The 16,724-nt window shown below is 39.7% G+C and overlaps 1 protein-coding gene across 2 annotated transcripts; it reads left to right on the forward strand.

Moving 5' to 3' along the window:
- The first annotated feature begins 490 nt into the window (after positions 1-490).
- chaf1b (chromatin assembly factor 1, subunit B) lies at positions 491-16,046 on the forward strand. 2 transcript variants are annotated; one of them, XM_061971179.1, is made up of 14 exons: positions 491-575; positions 800-942; positions 1,084-1,216; positions 6,635-6,755; positions 8,091-8,194; positions 8,270-8,366; positions 8,454-8,538; positions 10,495-10,588; positions 10,678-10,747; positions 10,978-11,069; positions 11,149-11,308; positions 13,910-14,464; positions 15,059-15,141; positions 15,462-16,046. In XM_061971179.1, exons 2-14 carry the CDS (start codon positions 817-819, stop codon positions 15,563-15,565), a joined length of 1,824 nt encoding a protein of 607 aa, XP_061827163.1. In that variant the 5' UTR covers positions 491-575; positions 800-816; the 3' UTR covers positions 15,566-16,046. The 2 variants fall into 2 exon arrangements, with proteins under 2 accessions (XP_061827163.1, XP_061827371.2); XM_061971387.2 differs by having other exon boundaries at positions 565-578.
- Positions 16,047-16,724: the final 678 nt, after the last annotated feature.

A 16,724-nucleotide genomic window follows, 5' to 3' on the forward strand; every position in this document is an offset into this window, starting at 1 on the left:
TTGTATTTGACTTTCTCTTCTACTGTTGCCAATTGCATTAATTTAGTTTTACTGAGATTCAAAGAGTCTGTTTTTGTCAAACCATCTTTTAAATTTGTTAATTTATTCTGTTATTATTTGTATTAGTGTCTATGTGTTCTCGCCTAAATAAAACACAGTTGTATCATCTGCAAATAATACTAATTTTGAGTCCTTTGTAACTTTACAAATGTCGTTTATGTAGCGATTGAACAATTTTGGTCCAAGTATTGCTTAAATATTTCACCTTATCTTTCCCTTTGATATTGTGCAATGTTGTGCTTAGACAATCATGTAAGGTGAGGATTTCTGATATTTATATTTGTTGTAGTTTTACTTTGCTAAGCAGTGTTAGGAAGTGCCATTAGTCCCCGCCTCTTTCGCATTTTGGTCCAATCACCGAAGATCACCTGACAGGAAGTACTGATTTTTCTTTGACTGTTAGTACCGCCGCTTCCTCATTTTTTGTCCAATCATCGGTTAGCATCGGACCGGAAGTTTTGAAGTAACCCAAAAGCGGGAAATCGCTCACAATTTTCTTCTGGACAACAGTGAAGGTAGTAGTGCCGAAATCTCTCCAAATAGCCTAACTAAAACGTAATTCGTGTTTATTTTTTACACGAAAGCGAATAATAGCATGCTTATACATTCGTTAACGTGTTTCCTGTTTATAAATATAAGCTATGGTTCTCGCTAAAATGCCAGTTGGATTAACAAAACGTGTCCATAATGCTACCACTGTAACAACATAGACTGACAATAAAATGGTTTTCGCTCCCAGGTTGGTGGTGAATAAAGATGAAGGTTGTAACTTGTGAGATCGCCTGGCACAACAAAGAGCCTGTCTACAGTCTGGACTTCCAGCACAGCTCCGATGGACGCACTCATCGTCTGGCCACAGCTGGAGGAGACACCACAGTCAGGGTGAGTGGACAAAGATCTGGGCTAAAGCTGCATTTATCAAGTCCCTTTATCTGTCTAAACATTACATATATTGCAGTTAAGCTGCCTGTTATCCATTATTTTGTAGAATTATATGTTTTTTTTAATCTCATGTTAATGCAGCTGTGGAGAGTCGACATGGGCCCAGATGGAAAGGCGGTGGTGGATTTTCTATCCAACCTCGCCAGACACACAAAGGCCGTCAACGTAGTGCGTTTTAACCCCAGCGGAGAGCTTCTTGCCTCAGGAGGAGATGGTATGTCTTATCGGATATGCGTTTAATATACTGAACTGCAGAGAGTGCAAGACATCAAGGCAATATCAATACATTCCGGTGTTTCCCCAAGGTTAAATATCGTCACAACTCCATGCATTCATGTACCCAGTTGCAATGCGATTGGTCCTCTACAGCAGTGGTCCCCAACCACCGGTCCGTGACGCATTTGCTACCGGGCCGCACAGAGACATTAAATAATTTATAACCGACCGCATTTTCTCCTACTTAACTTTTTAGCCAGTCCCACCAGACACACCAATAAGCTTGTTGATAGATGAATTATAAAACTCCTCATAGGAAATCACCATTTGCTATATTTGTTACATCTTTGTTACATGGGACAATGCACATTAATAAACATATAAAATCTAAAGGTGCCAAATCGTAGCCAAAAGCTCGGTTCCATCTGCAGTCTGCGGCAGGTTGATGACCTAAGATCAGGGCAGATCAGGAACAAAGTGACCATAGTAGGTAAAGTGCATAAGGCAGATGGAGAAGTGCTAAATTGTTGCATATAATAAATGGTAAATGGGTTATACTTGTATAGCACTTTTCTACCTTCAAGGTACTCAAAGCGCTTTGACACTATTTCCACATTCACCCATTCACACACACATTCACACACTGATGGCGGGAGCTGCAATGCAAGGCCCTAACCACGACCCATCAGCAGCAAGGGTGAAGTGTCTTGCTCAAGGACACAACGGACGTGACGAGGTTGGAGGGTGGGGATTGAACCAGGAACCCTCAGGTTGCTGGCACGGCCACTCTCCCAACCGCGGCACGCCGTCCCCATATATATAATACAATATAATAATTGTGCTGAAGGAAAAAAATACACATCTCCTTTGGCCTAGTAAGTTAAAGTGCTGGTATTATTGCACATCGCCCTATTACATAAGTATTTTGCAATAATGGATGTATTTACGCATGGAAAATTGGACCAAAAAAGCTAACACTAGTGTATTTATTTATGAAATATTGCACAAAATATGAATACATAACTTTTAGAATGGAAATAGTAATCCACATAAATCTATTGGAACTAATGTCAAGTATTTCTAGCTTTCTTATACTGTATGTCCATGCTCTTGTCCTTAAATGTGATGTATCACCTATAACCCATCAGATACTAAAGCCCAAAAAAAGCTCACTACAATCAAAAATTAGCAAAAAACAAAAGTCTATGGAGAGCTTTTTTGCAAAGGGAAAAGTCCAGGGGCTCCCACTAATTGAATGTTATGGTGAGTTTTTTTCATGTATCGTATTTTTCGGAGTATAAGTCGCACCTGCCGAAAATGCATAATAAAGAAGGAAAAAAACATCTATAAGTTGCACTGGAGTATATTTTTTGGGGAAATTTATTTGATAAAACCCAACACCAAGAATAGACATTTGAAAGGCAATTTAAAATAAATAAAGAATAGTGAAAAACAGGCTGAATAAGTGTACGTTATATATGAGGCATAAATATCCAACTGAGAACGTGCCTGGTATGTTAACGTAACATATTATGGTAAGAGTCATTCAAAAAACTATAGCATATAGAACATGCTATATGTTTACCAAACAATCTGTCACTCCTAATCGCTAAATCCCATGAAATCTTATACGTCTAGTCTCTTACATGAATGAGCTAAATAATATTATTTGATATTTTACGGTAATGTGTTAATAATTTCACACATAAGTCGCTCCTGAGTATAAGTCGCACCCCCGGCCAAACTATGAAAAAAACTGTGACTTATAGTCCGAAAAATACGGTGTTAATTTTTAATGCACTTATTTGCTATATCTATCTGCCACACGTGGAAGGCCGGTCCGTGAAAATAATGCCTAAATGCAAAAAAGGTTGGGGACCCAAGTTACATCTTGGGGTGTGCACATGCACAAAGTGCGTGTTTATTGGGTGAATTGGATCGTTGACTGTATCGCAATCGCTCCTCCTAGTTACATTTCACAATCTTATATAACCGAAAGGTTTCAAAATAACCCTCAAAATGAAAAGAAAGAGGAGTCATTTAATTAATTTGATTGCTCGTCCACACACGGTACAGAGAGTAGAAAAGAGATTGTTCACCCGACCACGTAGAGACAGAAATAACGTGTAAATGAGGAAAGTATGATGGGCCTATAAAACGTGTTTATTAAAAGGTCAAGGTACAGATCTCTTCTATATGAACGTATCCTTAAATTACCTATGATTTAGCGTTACATAGAAAATAGAATTAAAAGAACTTGACCGTTTTGAGATAATCCTCCGTACACGTGTGTTAGCCATCATATTTGGACTGTCGTTAATACAAAATATTAACCGTATCGTCTATTCAGCAATATAATTTTAAAGCTACGGAATGATTTAAGAGGCTGATTAAAAGAAATTGTAATTGATGCGTTTTGGTGTCTGCTGGCGTTTTTTTTTAATGCGGTTAATTTTTTAATTTAGGAAATGTATTATTAGAATATATCTGCTATATAAAAAGGTGTCTTTCAATATAGCAGATTATTAGAATATATCTGCTATATAAAAAGGTGTCTTTCAATAAGCATTTTATTGTTTGGATAATTCCAGGCGCATGAATGCGCTGCAGGTGTGATTGTCTATTGCCTCTCTGCAGCGCGTCAAACATTTCTGTTGTCTATGGATTGCGATTCTTAATTGCAGAAAAATTTGGAGAGCACATACTGCCAGTAGCACACACACAAAAACCTCATTTACTGTACTGTATATAGAGCAGTCTGCATCACTTTTTAATTGTACACCCAGTCTTAGTAGATCACCTGCGACGCGCCCACTAATAGTTCTCACAATTGTATAGTTTGCACACGCTGTTTAGCATGTACCGTATTTTTCAGACTATAAGTCGCTCCGGAGTATACGTCGCACCGGCCGAAAATGCACAATAAAGAAGGAAAAAAACATATATACGTCGCACTGGAGTATAAGTCGTATTTTTGGGGGAAATCTATTTGATAAACATTTGAAAGGCAATTTAAAATAAATAAAGAATAGTGAACAACAGGATGAACAAGTGTACGCCATATGACGCACAAATAACCAACTGAGAACGTGCCTGGTATGTTAACGCAACACATCATGGCAAGAGTCATTCAAATAACTATTACATATACTGTAGAACATGCTATACGTTTACCAAACAATATGTCACTCCCGATCGCTAAATCCGATGAAATCTCCCTCCCCGTTGTCGCCTCTGGTATGCGCCGTTTCCTTTCTTTCTGCTGCTCGATCGCCGTTCTCTGCTGCATATTTCACTACGTCCAGCTTGTAATCTGCAGTATATGATTTCCTTTTCGGTGCCATTTTAGTTCAGCCCTTCTCAGTTTTTATAAGTTACCGCCAATGTTGATGTGATCCATTTAAATAGCTACGGCAGTAGCATATAGCAGTTAGCATCCCACAATGCACTTCTGCCATGACCCTCCCCCGCCGAATTCTTATTGGTTGACGTGTGAGTGACGATTGCTGACGTGTGTGTGACGATTGCCGCCAATTGCTTTGTCTCTTACGCGAATGAGATAAATAATGTTACTTGATATTTTACGGTAATGTGTTAATAATTTCACACATAAGTCGCTCCGGAGTATATGACGCACCCACGGTCAAACTATGAAAAAAACTGCGATTTATAATCCGAAAAATACGGTATTTGTTGATCTTAGTAGTTCAGGCCAGTGTTCCCTCTAAGGTGCGGGCCTGCACAATTGCGCACTGCTCCCATGTCCTTCGCACACGGAAAATCTATGCAGCGCACAAAATCCAACCAAAACTCTAAACAAAATAAACACATATATATGTGTTATGTACCATTGTGCAATGCAACTCTGTTAATGACAGGTGACAAGTGATCACAACAGATAAAACAATAACATCTGCCGAGACGTTTCGAGTAGGAGAAGGAGGTTGTATGCCTCAACAATCATTTTATTGAGCAACACTTATTACTGTAAGCCATAACCAAACCAAAACAACATTAGTAACAAAACTAATGAACACTTTCTGCTGTAATTAAACCAAAACAACCAAACTATAGGTTGTGTTGACAGCAGCCGGTCTCTTTCATTTGCACCTAAAGACGCACACACTTGGCTCAGACAGTGATGCGTTAATGGCCACAAAAATGGTCAGACAACTCCAACAACACACATTACACTTCCAGGTCGACACACTAATGTGGCTCACACACGCAGCCAATCAATGTCATTTACAGCGTGTTATGCGTGCTTTATGCTGCTTTGCATGTTAGCTTATAGCATCAAAAGCCGGAAAAGTGGTAAAATGCTGCATGCTAACTCTTATTTTGGCAGAACACCCAAACTCCACAATCAAAATGTGTGCTAATTATAGTGTCATGTATTAAGAATATTAATTTATAGATAATAATCATGAAAAGCTGTTACAAGATTACATAAATGCTAATGTTGTGATGTATTTTACAGACAAAAAGTTGTGTACTGTATCCCATGTTTGTGCTGCAGCACACATCTCATTGTGCGAAATGTGAATAGTTCAATCCCGGGCTCGGGATCTTTCTGTGTGGAGTTTGCATGTTCTCCCCGTGACTGCGTGGGTTCCCTCCGGGCACTGCGGCTTCCTCCCACTTCCAAAGACATGCACCTGGGGATAGGTTGATTGGCAACACTAAATTGGCCCTAGTGTGTGAATGTGAGTCTGAATGTTGTCTGTCTATCTGTGTTGGTCCTGTGATGAGGTGGCGAATTGTCCAGGGTGTACCCCGCCTTCCGCCCGATTGTAGCTGAGATAGGCTCCAGCGACCCCGAAGGGAATAAGCGGTAGAAAATGGATGGATGGATGGAAAATATGATCTGTAGAAGGGGTACATGTCTCAAATTCTTCCACAGCAGGACCCCCACCCAGACATTCAACATACAGCTTATTAAAAACAAGATTGTTTTAATTTTCATTGTCAGTGGGCCAAATCACTATATTAAAAATTCATGTAATGAAAATAATTGCTTTTAATTGATTATTATAATAAAACATTTATCTTGTTATGTCAACCCTAGGACAGGTGTGATGCTGGTGCGGCAACAATGTGCACATCTATCTGATGTGGCTCTCATATGGTCCACTGAATGCTCAGGGAGTTTGTGGGAACATTGGTTCAGGCCTTATGTGTTTTTCCTTCATATATTAAATCATACAGCAGCACTTCCTGTTCAAACTGTCATTGCATACACCAGCTTTATGCACACAGTGACTGTTGTGATAAAAAGGTTAAATAAAGAAGGTAAAATTGAGGTGTGACATGTCGTTTCTTCGAGGATAGGCCACTATTTGATTTGTATCTAAGAGTTGCTTTCGCATTTGCATGGGATCTCTACTTACTATTTTTATTGTATTTGGTGGTACAGATGCAGCCATTCTACTGTGGAAGCTCAATGACAACAAGGAGCCTGAACAGGCTCCTGTGTTCCAAGAGGAGGAAGACGCTCAACTCAACAAAGAAAGCTGGACTGTGGTGAAGACACTGAGGTACACAGCAGCAACATTGTCTTCAAAGTAGGGCTGGGCAATATGCCGTTTTATTAATATCTCAAAATTTTTAGGCCATGTCACGATACACAATATACATCTCTATATTTTGCCTTAGCCTTGAATGAACACTTGATGCATATAATCACACCAGTATGATGATCCTATGTGTCTACATTAAAACATTCATGTTCATTCTGAATTAATATATGCTCATTTTAAACTTTCATGCAGAGAGGGAAATCACAACTAAGTCAATTTACCAAAACTGTATTCATTAAACAGTTATGAAGCAGTGGCACAAACATTCATGTAATTTCAAAACAGAAAGTGCAAGATTGTCAGAGACATTTTAAAACAAGCTATGAGTGCACATTTGTGCATGATGTCACTAAGATGACATATCAAAACAACACTAAATTAAAGTGCACTTTTTGTACAGAATGCCACTACAATATATTAAAACAAATAAAGTGCACATTTGTGCATGATGTCACACAATATTTCAACAACTGTCAAATAAATATAAGCTGCCTTGTAGGAAATCAAATAGTGTATGTCCTTCGCGATGTGGTAGGTTCCTGCGGACGTTATCTCCTTCTGTTTTTGACTATTTTTGTCATACGCTGTTGATCTGGAAATAGAAGACGCCAGGCTCAATTGGGTCAGTGCTGGTTGCTTCGTCATTTTGTTGGTGTGGCACCGGCGGATATGTTGACATGCGGAGTTTCAAGCACTCTTTATTCTCTAGCGGTTGACTTTTCAAATGTTGCTACAAATTAGTAGTGCTGCTACTTTTTGTAGCAACACTTTTGCCGCATACTTTACATATCACGGTTGTCTGTTCAACATCTTCAAGCTTGAAGTCAAACCACCGCCAGACGATGTACCCTGTGCTGTTTTCCTTGGGAATTAATTGTTCCTCCATTTGTTACCAGATTGGCATCGTCTCTCTCTGGTATTACCACTTGCACTGCTCCGCTTGCACCACCTGCCACAGCTAGCGTTACCCATGCCGCTACCTCTCTGCTCCGTGAGGGCGTATGACGTTGCACGCGCGACAGTATGTGACATATGTAAGAAGGTACGCTTGTTTTATCTCTCTGTGAGAAGGAGAGACAAGAGAGTGAGAAAAGCCTATAGTGTAATGCCCGCAGCTAAAAGCAACTGCGTGAGAACGTATACTCGAATACTCACGAAATAGTCATTTTCTATATCGCACAGAGACAAACCCACGATATATCGAGTATATTCAATATTTCGCCCAGCCCTACTTCAAAGCTGTTAAACTAATAAAAAAACATCTTTATGTTGTTGACATCTTGCTCTTGTCAGAGGCCACATTGAGGAAGTGTATGATATCTGCTGGACCCGTGACGGAAACTCCATGGTGTCTGGTTCAGTGGACAACACTGCGATTATGTGGGACATCAACAAAGGTTTGCTCAGAAAACATTAAAACAAGTACACATAAGTGTAAATGTAGCTTTTGTTTGCTTTCTTCTTCCTCTTAGGACAGAAATTATGCATCCTCAATGACCATAAGAGCTATGTGCAAGGTGTGACTTGGGATCCACTGGGGCAATATGTGGCCACTCTCAGTTGCGACAGGTACACATAACATTACCCGCATAGTCTTTAGCTGTACAATACATTCAGTTTCATTGACAGATGTATTTTGATATTACTCCTTTTCAGAATAATGCGCGTGTACAGCACTCACACAAAAAAGAAAGCCTTCTGTGTCAGCAAAATGAGTTCAGGGACTCCTGCAGATGGAGAGGTCAGTATACAAAGAGCATTTTTAGTGAGATCAGTGTGAAAATGCACAAACAACATGCAATTTATCGTGTGTGGCCACTTTATCAAATTGTCACATTTACATGAATTAGAACCTCAATAATCTTTAACACATGCTTGTATTTTGTGCTGCATTTTTCTTATTGGGTTCCTACGACTGATTAAATGTTCAATTGTCAAGGTTCGAAATTTTGATTCAGTTTCACAAATAATATGTATAGAATTTTGAACACATCTGTTTAATTATGGTAGTTGACTTGCACTTTGACTTTTGTCCCCTATAGAAAATGACACGAGATATAATCAATTCCAAGGTTAACGGTTGCTATCATGAAGACTTTGTTTAATGTACAGGCAATGTTGTAACATTCTTAACTGTCATACAAGTGTAAAAAGTAAAGAGTTGGTTAGCTACTTACAAGCTCATCTTTTTTTCTTTCTTTTTTTCCCCCCATTTATTTATTTATTTCAGGCAATGACAAAAAAAAGTACAAAGTTGACAACACATAATAATATAAATTAATATAGTGCAAAAGGTATTGTATAGTATGTAATGCATGATTGTCCAGTTTTGCTTGAAAGGGAGTATGAAGATGATAACTTATCTTAAATGTTACAAGTAGCGATGTGCCGATCGATGGCCACCAATCGGTATCGGACGATTTTCAATGTGATCGCCGTTGCTAGTTAGTGCCTTTCAATTCCCATCACAAACACCAATACCTTCTGGCAAATAATGTCTTTATTTTTAGTCCCCTGGCTAACAAGCTAGCTAATTCTGTATCCCCATACACAGTTTGGAGCCACTCCCTACGTTAATAATAATAAACTGCATTTGTTAATATCTTAAGTATCATTATCAAGTGTTAGGATGAGGCTAAATCTGTTACACACCGAGAGCAAGCAAGAGCAGGCATGTTAATAGTTAAGTTAGCCGCTTAGCTAGCTTAAAACAACACAAAGAAATGAGTGCTTAGTAGGCCTTTCGTAGATCCACTACAAAGTTTCAGAAGTGTAAATGGCACCAAGTTACAGCAGAAAGTAAGCAATTATTAACATGAAATGAAAAATTAGATTAATAAGAGTGTAATATAACAGCACCTCTTGGCGTGTCAGAATTGTCAGGCAATTTACAACATCTAAGAGGGTAGATTGATCCATAACTTGGTGGTGTTGACACCAAGGGAAATATTAGTATAGGATCAAACTACAATGATTAGATCGGTATTTTGACTTTCTCAAAATATTTTTTATTGTTTTTGTCAATGTTTCCAAATTCAGAGAATAACTTTGTCGACACAGGAAGACTTTGTGGGCAAAAACGGACTTAAATGAGCAATAGACTTCAATAGTAGTTTATGATTGGCTTCAGTTATTGTCTTCTGTTACCTTTGTTTTGATCAAATGTATGTATGTAATAAAAGAGAATTAGGAACCGGTTAAAATAATGTTAAACTGTCAATACGCAATACATAAACGGAAACATTTACAGTTAATACATGTGATCGGTATTGGTATCGGCTGATTTCAATCATGGATGATCGGTATTGGAATCGTCAACATAAATCCCTGATCAGAACATCCCTAGTCACTGGAGTAAAGACAATGTTCTAGTCACTGGAGTAAAGACAAGGTAACAGTGGTTAAACATAAAAACAACTTTGATTTAACTTTGAATGTCAGTCTATTTACTTCAAGTAACGTCCCGTGTATATTCATTTTAGAATACAGTTTTTTTGGAATAAGAACTGCAACAAAAAGTCAGAAATGGCAAAAAGTGCCCATAATACTTTAACGCCAGCTGAACTGAGGTGTTATGCGGTACACTGGGGTTTCACTGTGTATAATTGACCATAACAGAAGAACTGAGAGTTTGTTGATATAGTTTAATCTGACATTTAAGGATGCTGTATTAACCTTGTCATTTGTATCTTTGAAGGTCAAACAGCACCGTATTTTCCACGACGACAGCATGAGGTCGTTCTTTCGTCGCTTGTCCTTCACACCGGACGGATCTTTCCTGCTTGTTCCAGGTACACCTGCGGCCCGTCCAGCGGGCAGACATCCAAAATGGTTATTTTGATGATTTGCGCATACAATTAAACTTTGTCTGATCTCTCAGCTGGCTGTGTTGAGGTTGGAGAAAATCTTATGAATACTACCTACATCTTTTCCAGGAAGAGCCTCAAAAGGTAACATTTGACAATATTCTCGACCATATTAATGGAGTAAAGCGGGGAGGTACATTTAAAATCTTAAAAAACATTCCAATGTAGGTCAATATATGCTAAGCGTCCTTAACAAAACATAGGTGATACTATTAATAATATATTTAACTAATAATTAATTATTTTAAATGTTTAAATGGCCTGCACTTTAGACACCTTTTTTAAGATGATCATTGATTTTTTTATTCTATTAGGCCAATTGCCCACTTGCCATGTCCGACTAAAGCAACACTAGCTGTACGCTGCTGCCCAGTCTACTTTGAGCTGAGAACCAAGACCGGAGGTGGTAAGAACACAGCTATAAACTTTCATTTCTGTGCTCCCATATTATGTTTTCTTAATTTTGTCTTCACTTCCCGTCACAGACGGCTCCATTCAGCCCCTTCCCAATTTATTTAATTTGCCGTATCGTATGGTGTTTGCGGTGGCATCTGAAGACTCCATCTTCCTGTATGACACGCAGCAGACACTCCCGTTTGGCCTGGTGTCCAACATTCACTATCACACGCTAAGCGACCTCACATGGTATGAAACATTGTATTTCTCCACACTTCAGAACCTAGCATTACATTGTTTCTTCTCAGGCTATGTTCGCGGGTTTACAGATATTTTAAAAATATACCATAGGAGGTTCGGGAAAACGGTTGGTGGGGGGTGGGGGACTTTCTTGATAGAAATGAATAGAAATACAGCTCACTCCTCAGTACAACATGCACATAAAACCTCCCGTGGCAGGGAGATCTAGGGCAGTGGTGCCAACTCGCTCTGGCCGTCAAAGCTCACTGGGTAGGGGGACGGATCATGTCAAAGACAGTGCAGAGAGTAAAATGGCAGTGTTTGTCAAGCAGCTCGATAAATGTAAGAATTTTTTTTAAGAAACCGTCATTTAGAAGTTAGGTTCCATTTACCGGTAAGTGTAAAGTTGCATCACACTCGGAATAGAATACATTAGATTGATGGGTTTTTAGTCACATACCAAATATTTTTTATGTGTGCAGGAAAGGGCTGCGCGATTATATGATCGTGACCGTTGATTGTGATTAATTTGAGTTTGATCACGGTGATCAACTGTTAGGAAAGCGATGATGCTTGGTATAATCCTGCACGGAACAATCCGCCTTTAATGATTGTGATCCTGTGTGTGTCTGTGAATGTGTTTTCGTTTGTGCGAAAGTCAGTCTCCTCACGTCATAATTATTGTTTAATTGCGTTGTGCCTCGTCCCCTTACACAGCTGGAAGTGCTGCCCAGAAGAACAAAATAAAGAAGTATGATTAACGCTAGCATAGAAGTTGAAACACAAATTTAAAAGGAGCAGCGACTTTAGTTTCACTATCGGGTAGCGACTTGTCCAGGGTGTACACCGCCTTCCGCCCGAATGCAGCTGATATAGGCTCCAGCACCTCCCCGCAACCCCAAAAGGGACAAGCGGTAGAAAATGGATGGATGGATGGATCTGCTGCAGCTCACCTGTAACCATGCCCCTAATGCGGACTTGCAAGCACTCAGAGAATGTCTATGTGACTGTATTTGTCCCGACTGAGAGAATCAGCACACCTACTACCGTAATTTAATCAGAAAAGGCATTTTATATCTAAATATTTTTAATCAGACTTTTTGTTTGTGTCTGCAAAGATTCCACTCCTCTGATATAACAATAAAAACTAGTCCTCAATGCTGAAAAACCAATGTTGTTTTCAAACACTAAGAAGGTTCCTCGAACTATGCACTTAGTATCCAATCTTGAGGGAAATGTCATAGAGGTGGTTCACACGTATAAATACCGCAATATTTTGCTGTAGGACTCCCTGACGTTCAAGCCCCATATAGATAATCTTGTGAAAAAACTTAAACTCAAATTGGGCTTTCAAAATAAACGTTGGCAAAAAAAGCACCTTGTCACTGCAACATTTGTATCTATATTGGACTATGGAGACCTATTGTACATGAATGCCTCTGCTCAATGTCTACATATGGTTCACACTGTATATCATGCTTTACTGAAGTTCATAACTAACTGTAGGGCCTTGACTCATCATTATGAGCTGTATTCTTGAGTGGGATGGCCTTCTTTGTCCCCCTAGAATGCTGGGTCATTGGTATACTTGTATTTATTAGGCTATGCTGGGTCTACTGCCCTCCTATATTTGTAATTGAATCACACGGAGGAGTGTTGACTCTTATTTGTTTGCGTTCAAATGATCATTTGTTGCTCACTGCTCCATTTGCCCGCACAGAACTGGGAAAAAAGGCTTTTCGTTTACTCTGCTCCTAGTGATAATACTTGTAAGAAACATTGTTTATTAGCCGCCATGGAGGCGAAAATTAGTGATGTTAACTGCTTGGGAGATCTGTACATTGCTTTGAGGACTTGGTTGTTTGCTTGTTGCTGTCAAATTTACAGGACACACAGGATGTGTCATCAAAATGTTTTATCACAATGTGATGGTAGCATTAAAAGCTTTGTTGTCAGCCAAACATATATAATTTATATCGCATATTGTTTGTTTTGCGGACCTACAATCTAATGGTACGTCCATCCACTTGCATATAGGAATATCAAATGCGGACGGTAGCATACATTGCGGTCGTCTGCTATTACCATATTGACGTGTGAAGATGGTACAATATATTTACCGAAAAAAATTGAAAAAGACTGGTTGCCTTGAGATGTATTCATGCGGTGCCAAACAACTTTTTGTCCTGTAAAACCTTGGGAGAGAATATGTCATGTTTAGCATGAACTCCTACAATTGTAAACCATTGCAAATTGAAACCACCAAAACAAACGTATGGCCAAATGAATACCTCTCCGACACTGTTAATCCAAACTTAGCAATAAGGTCTTCCTAAAAGCAGTATTACATATTTAGTGTATTACATGAAATTGTTTAAGTGTACATACAGTACATATGTGTATATAAATAGCTAATACTGATTCTCAGCTCAAAAGGTGCATTAAAGAAGTATATGGCAGAAACATTGCCATACTTGATGGGACAAGAGATAGAAAACCCCTTAGAACAGTCCACTTGTGATCAAGACCTCATGCCAAGTTGTCAGGTTCAATAATGTAAAAGTGGAAATGTGTGTGTCAGTAAAGGCGTATTTTCTGTCACATTTCTAGGTCTCGAGATGGTTCCTTCCTGTCTGTGTCCTCCACAGATGGCTACTGCTCCTTCTTGTCTTTCTCTCCCGGGGAGCTGGGTACGCCGCTAAAGGAGCCTCCCACTTTGGAAATCTTTACTCCAACCAGTGGTGCTGAAAAGAAGGGCAAAAGGACTCCAGCAGGCAAGACCTCATCTCCTGTGTCCCAGCCAACAAGCACAGTCTCCACTCCCAAATCCCACGCCAACCTCTCCTCTGTCACCACCCCTGACGAGAAGAAGACCGGCGTTAAGGCCAAACCCCGAAAGATCACCCTCAACACCCTGGAAGCCTGGGGGAAGCCCACGACTCCCAAAAGCAAAACTCCATCGAGCCCTCAGACGCCAACATCCGAAAGCATGAGCGCACCTTCGACGCCTCAGTCCCGGGTTAACGTTATCACCCCAAACTCCTCTAAAAAGCCACTTCGCCTCACCCCTCTCACTCCCACCACACCCAAAGTCCTTAACAGCACCAGTTCTCCAGCGCCCACTACTCCGAAAGGTGCAATGGCTGCAAAAGGGCCCACTCCAAGGTACCTATAAGAATCATGTATACAACAGTATTTGTTTTAGTTGTAGTTTGGAGTGGCGTAAAAAGACTGGTAGTTTAGTAGTTTGCACCCACATGTGTATAAATATGATGCTGCACAGTTTACACCACTGAAAAATACTAAACATATCAATTTAATTAACACCTATAACTGTGTCAATTATCTCAAAGTATATTTTTTTAGTTGTTCTGAATTACAATTTGTGTGTACATAATTGCAGTAGAGTTAATGTAAAATGTGTAAAGTGGATCATCAGTGTTGTCAAAACAGAGAATTATCATGTGTTTGTTTTTGTTGCTGTTCACGTGCTCAGTTTAGAACAAAGCCTTGTCTGGCTTAAGGGGGTCCGTTAGACCCCCTGTTGGCTATAAAATAATCACTCGGACAGACTGCTTGTAGACAATGGAGAGGCCGTGACGGCTTTTGTCTTTAAATCTGTAACTTGAAACCGGTCTTTCTTTCACTGACCCCGGCTTGTTTTACTCCAGCACACCACAACCAAAAAAGACGTTGATTCAACTTGATTGGTATCAATGGACTTTCTGAAACCTATTTTGTTTTCTTTTGTTCCCTCAGACGAGTTTCTTTGACTCCGGTTGGATCTCACACGTCCAGTTCGCTCTTCAGTGCTCCAGCCTCCACTGAGAAGGCCAAACATGGTCAGTCGGGCTTGGAGCTGCTCTGTTCATTGGGGGGAAAAGTCTAGATTTGGATACCTTTGACTTGATCGCATAATGTCCATTAACAATATTGGGTTTTCATAATATAATATATATATACAGTATATAATCTGGAAATGAAGGGGAACGTGTCATCTCACAATACTAACAAAAGTGGGAGGATTTTACTTGGCCTATGCCTCACCCCTCCACAAAGTTCTATCAAAATATGTGCAGTAATAACTAGAAAATATGTGCTCGTTGACTGTGAAGTCAAGTCTGGTCCCATGTGTAACCCTTCATTTGCATTCCTCCTCCAGGACGGCCTTCCCCTCCAAGCGATCCACTCTGCCAGCCTCCAGAGTCCAAACGGGCCAAGACTGCTGGCGACGAAATGGCGACAGGCAGCATCACTCAGCCGTAGTGTGTTTACATCGCAGTGACGTTATTATGGAATCATAATCATAATATGACACAGATGGGTTAATGAAAGTGTGTTCAGTAATTGTATCAGGGGTGTCTAAACCTTTAACACCCAGGACCGTGTACTGAAAATTATAAAAATACGGGAGCTACTTTGTTAAATATATATAAAAAAAACAATCTACTATAGGTCAAAATATGCTGTCCAGTTAAAAAAAATTACAGAAAATATAGCTCAGATTTATGTTTCGTGTAATTGTAATGTTCAGTATTTCTTAATACAGCTTTCCATTAGATACAAACCACAAATAGCCCTGAATTACATACTCAAATATGTTCACAATGTTTCTATGAATGACTTGAGGGATTTTTCTATCTTTTAAATGTGTGACTTTTTTTCAAATCTTTAAATGTACGAATGTTTTCAAATCCTACTTTAAAAGAAATAAACAAGCACTTGGACTTTAGGTGCTTTATGTGAACATTTTGTGTATTTCTTTTTAGAGTACTGAGTAATAGTGCCAGATTTAATATTTATCTCCAACAGGCAGGAATTTAATGGTGTGTTGACTGTTACAGATTATCATAATGTACATTATACAAGGTTTTCTGAGTTGTTATCATATATTGTCCACAGAGAAGATTAGTTACAAAGTGACAACACATATCTTAAACACAAGCCCTTGTGCTGTCAGCTGGCTGAATGAGCTCTGTGGCCCCTGTGTTCTCTGTTTTATTTGATGGTTCCCTTTTGTTTTGATGTGTTTTTGCATTTTGGTTCGGGCCCTTTCAGGACTGCGCAAAAAGGAATGGCACTTTCGTGACTTCTGTGCCTCCTTTTGGTGCTTTTTTAATGGACTTTTGGATCTGCCTCAGAGGACCCTTTTGGCCAGGGCTTGGTGGTTTGCACCGTAGACCAGCTGCTGGCTCTCTTCCACACCGGGGTCCGCATGGAGAGAACACAGGTTCCAGTGGAGATGCAGAGAAGAAAAGTGGTATGCGGAGCTGGTGTCGGGAGAGAGGGCGGATGTGTTTGCCATCAGTTGTTATGGGGGAAGTTTGCTCTCTTTACAGCAGTATGTTTGAACTTTGCAGAGTCCTGACTGGATGAAACTTTTGTCTCCCTGGACGGATTCTCGCACATCCGCGCGGCTTGGACT

The sequence above is a fragment of the Nerophis lumbriciformis genome, linkage group LG13, assembly GCF_033978685.3.
Source record: "Nerophis lumbriciformis linkage group LG13, RoL_Nlum_v2.1, whole genome shotgun sequence".
Lineage (NCBI taxonomy): Eukaryota > Metazoa > Chordata > Actinopteri > Syngnathiformes > Syngnathidae > Nerophis > Nerophis lumbriciformis.

What these genes read in the sequence shown, in the direction of transcription:
- chaf1b (XM_061971179.1), top strand. Translation starts at nt 817, where the DNA reads ATGAAGGTTGTAACTTGTGAGATCGCCTGGCACAACAAAGAGCCTGTC. An exon ending in TCTTGCCTCAGGAGGAGATG is followed by an intron (nt 1,217 to 6,634) that starts GTATGTCTTATC and finishes TTGGTGGTACAG; the next exon opens with ATGCAGCCATTCTACTGTGG. An exon ending in GGACTCCTGCAGATGGAGAG is followed by an intron (nt 8,539 to 10,494) that starts GTCAGTATACAA and finishes GTATCTTTGAAG; the next exon opens with GTCAAACAGCACCGTATTTT.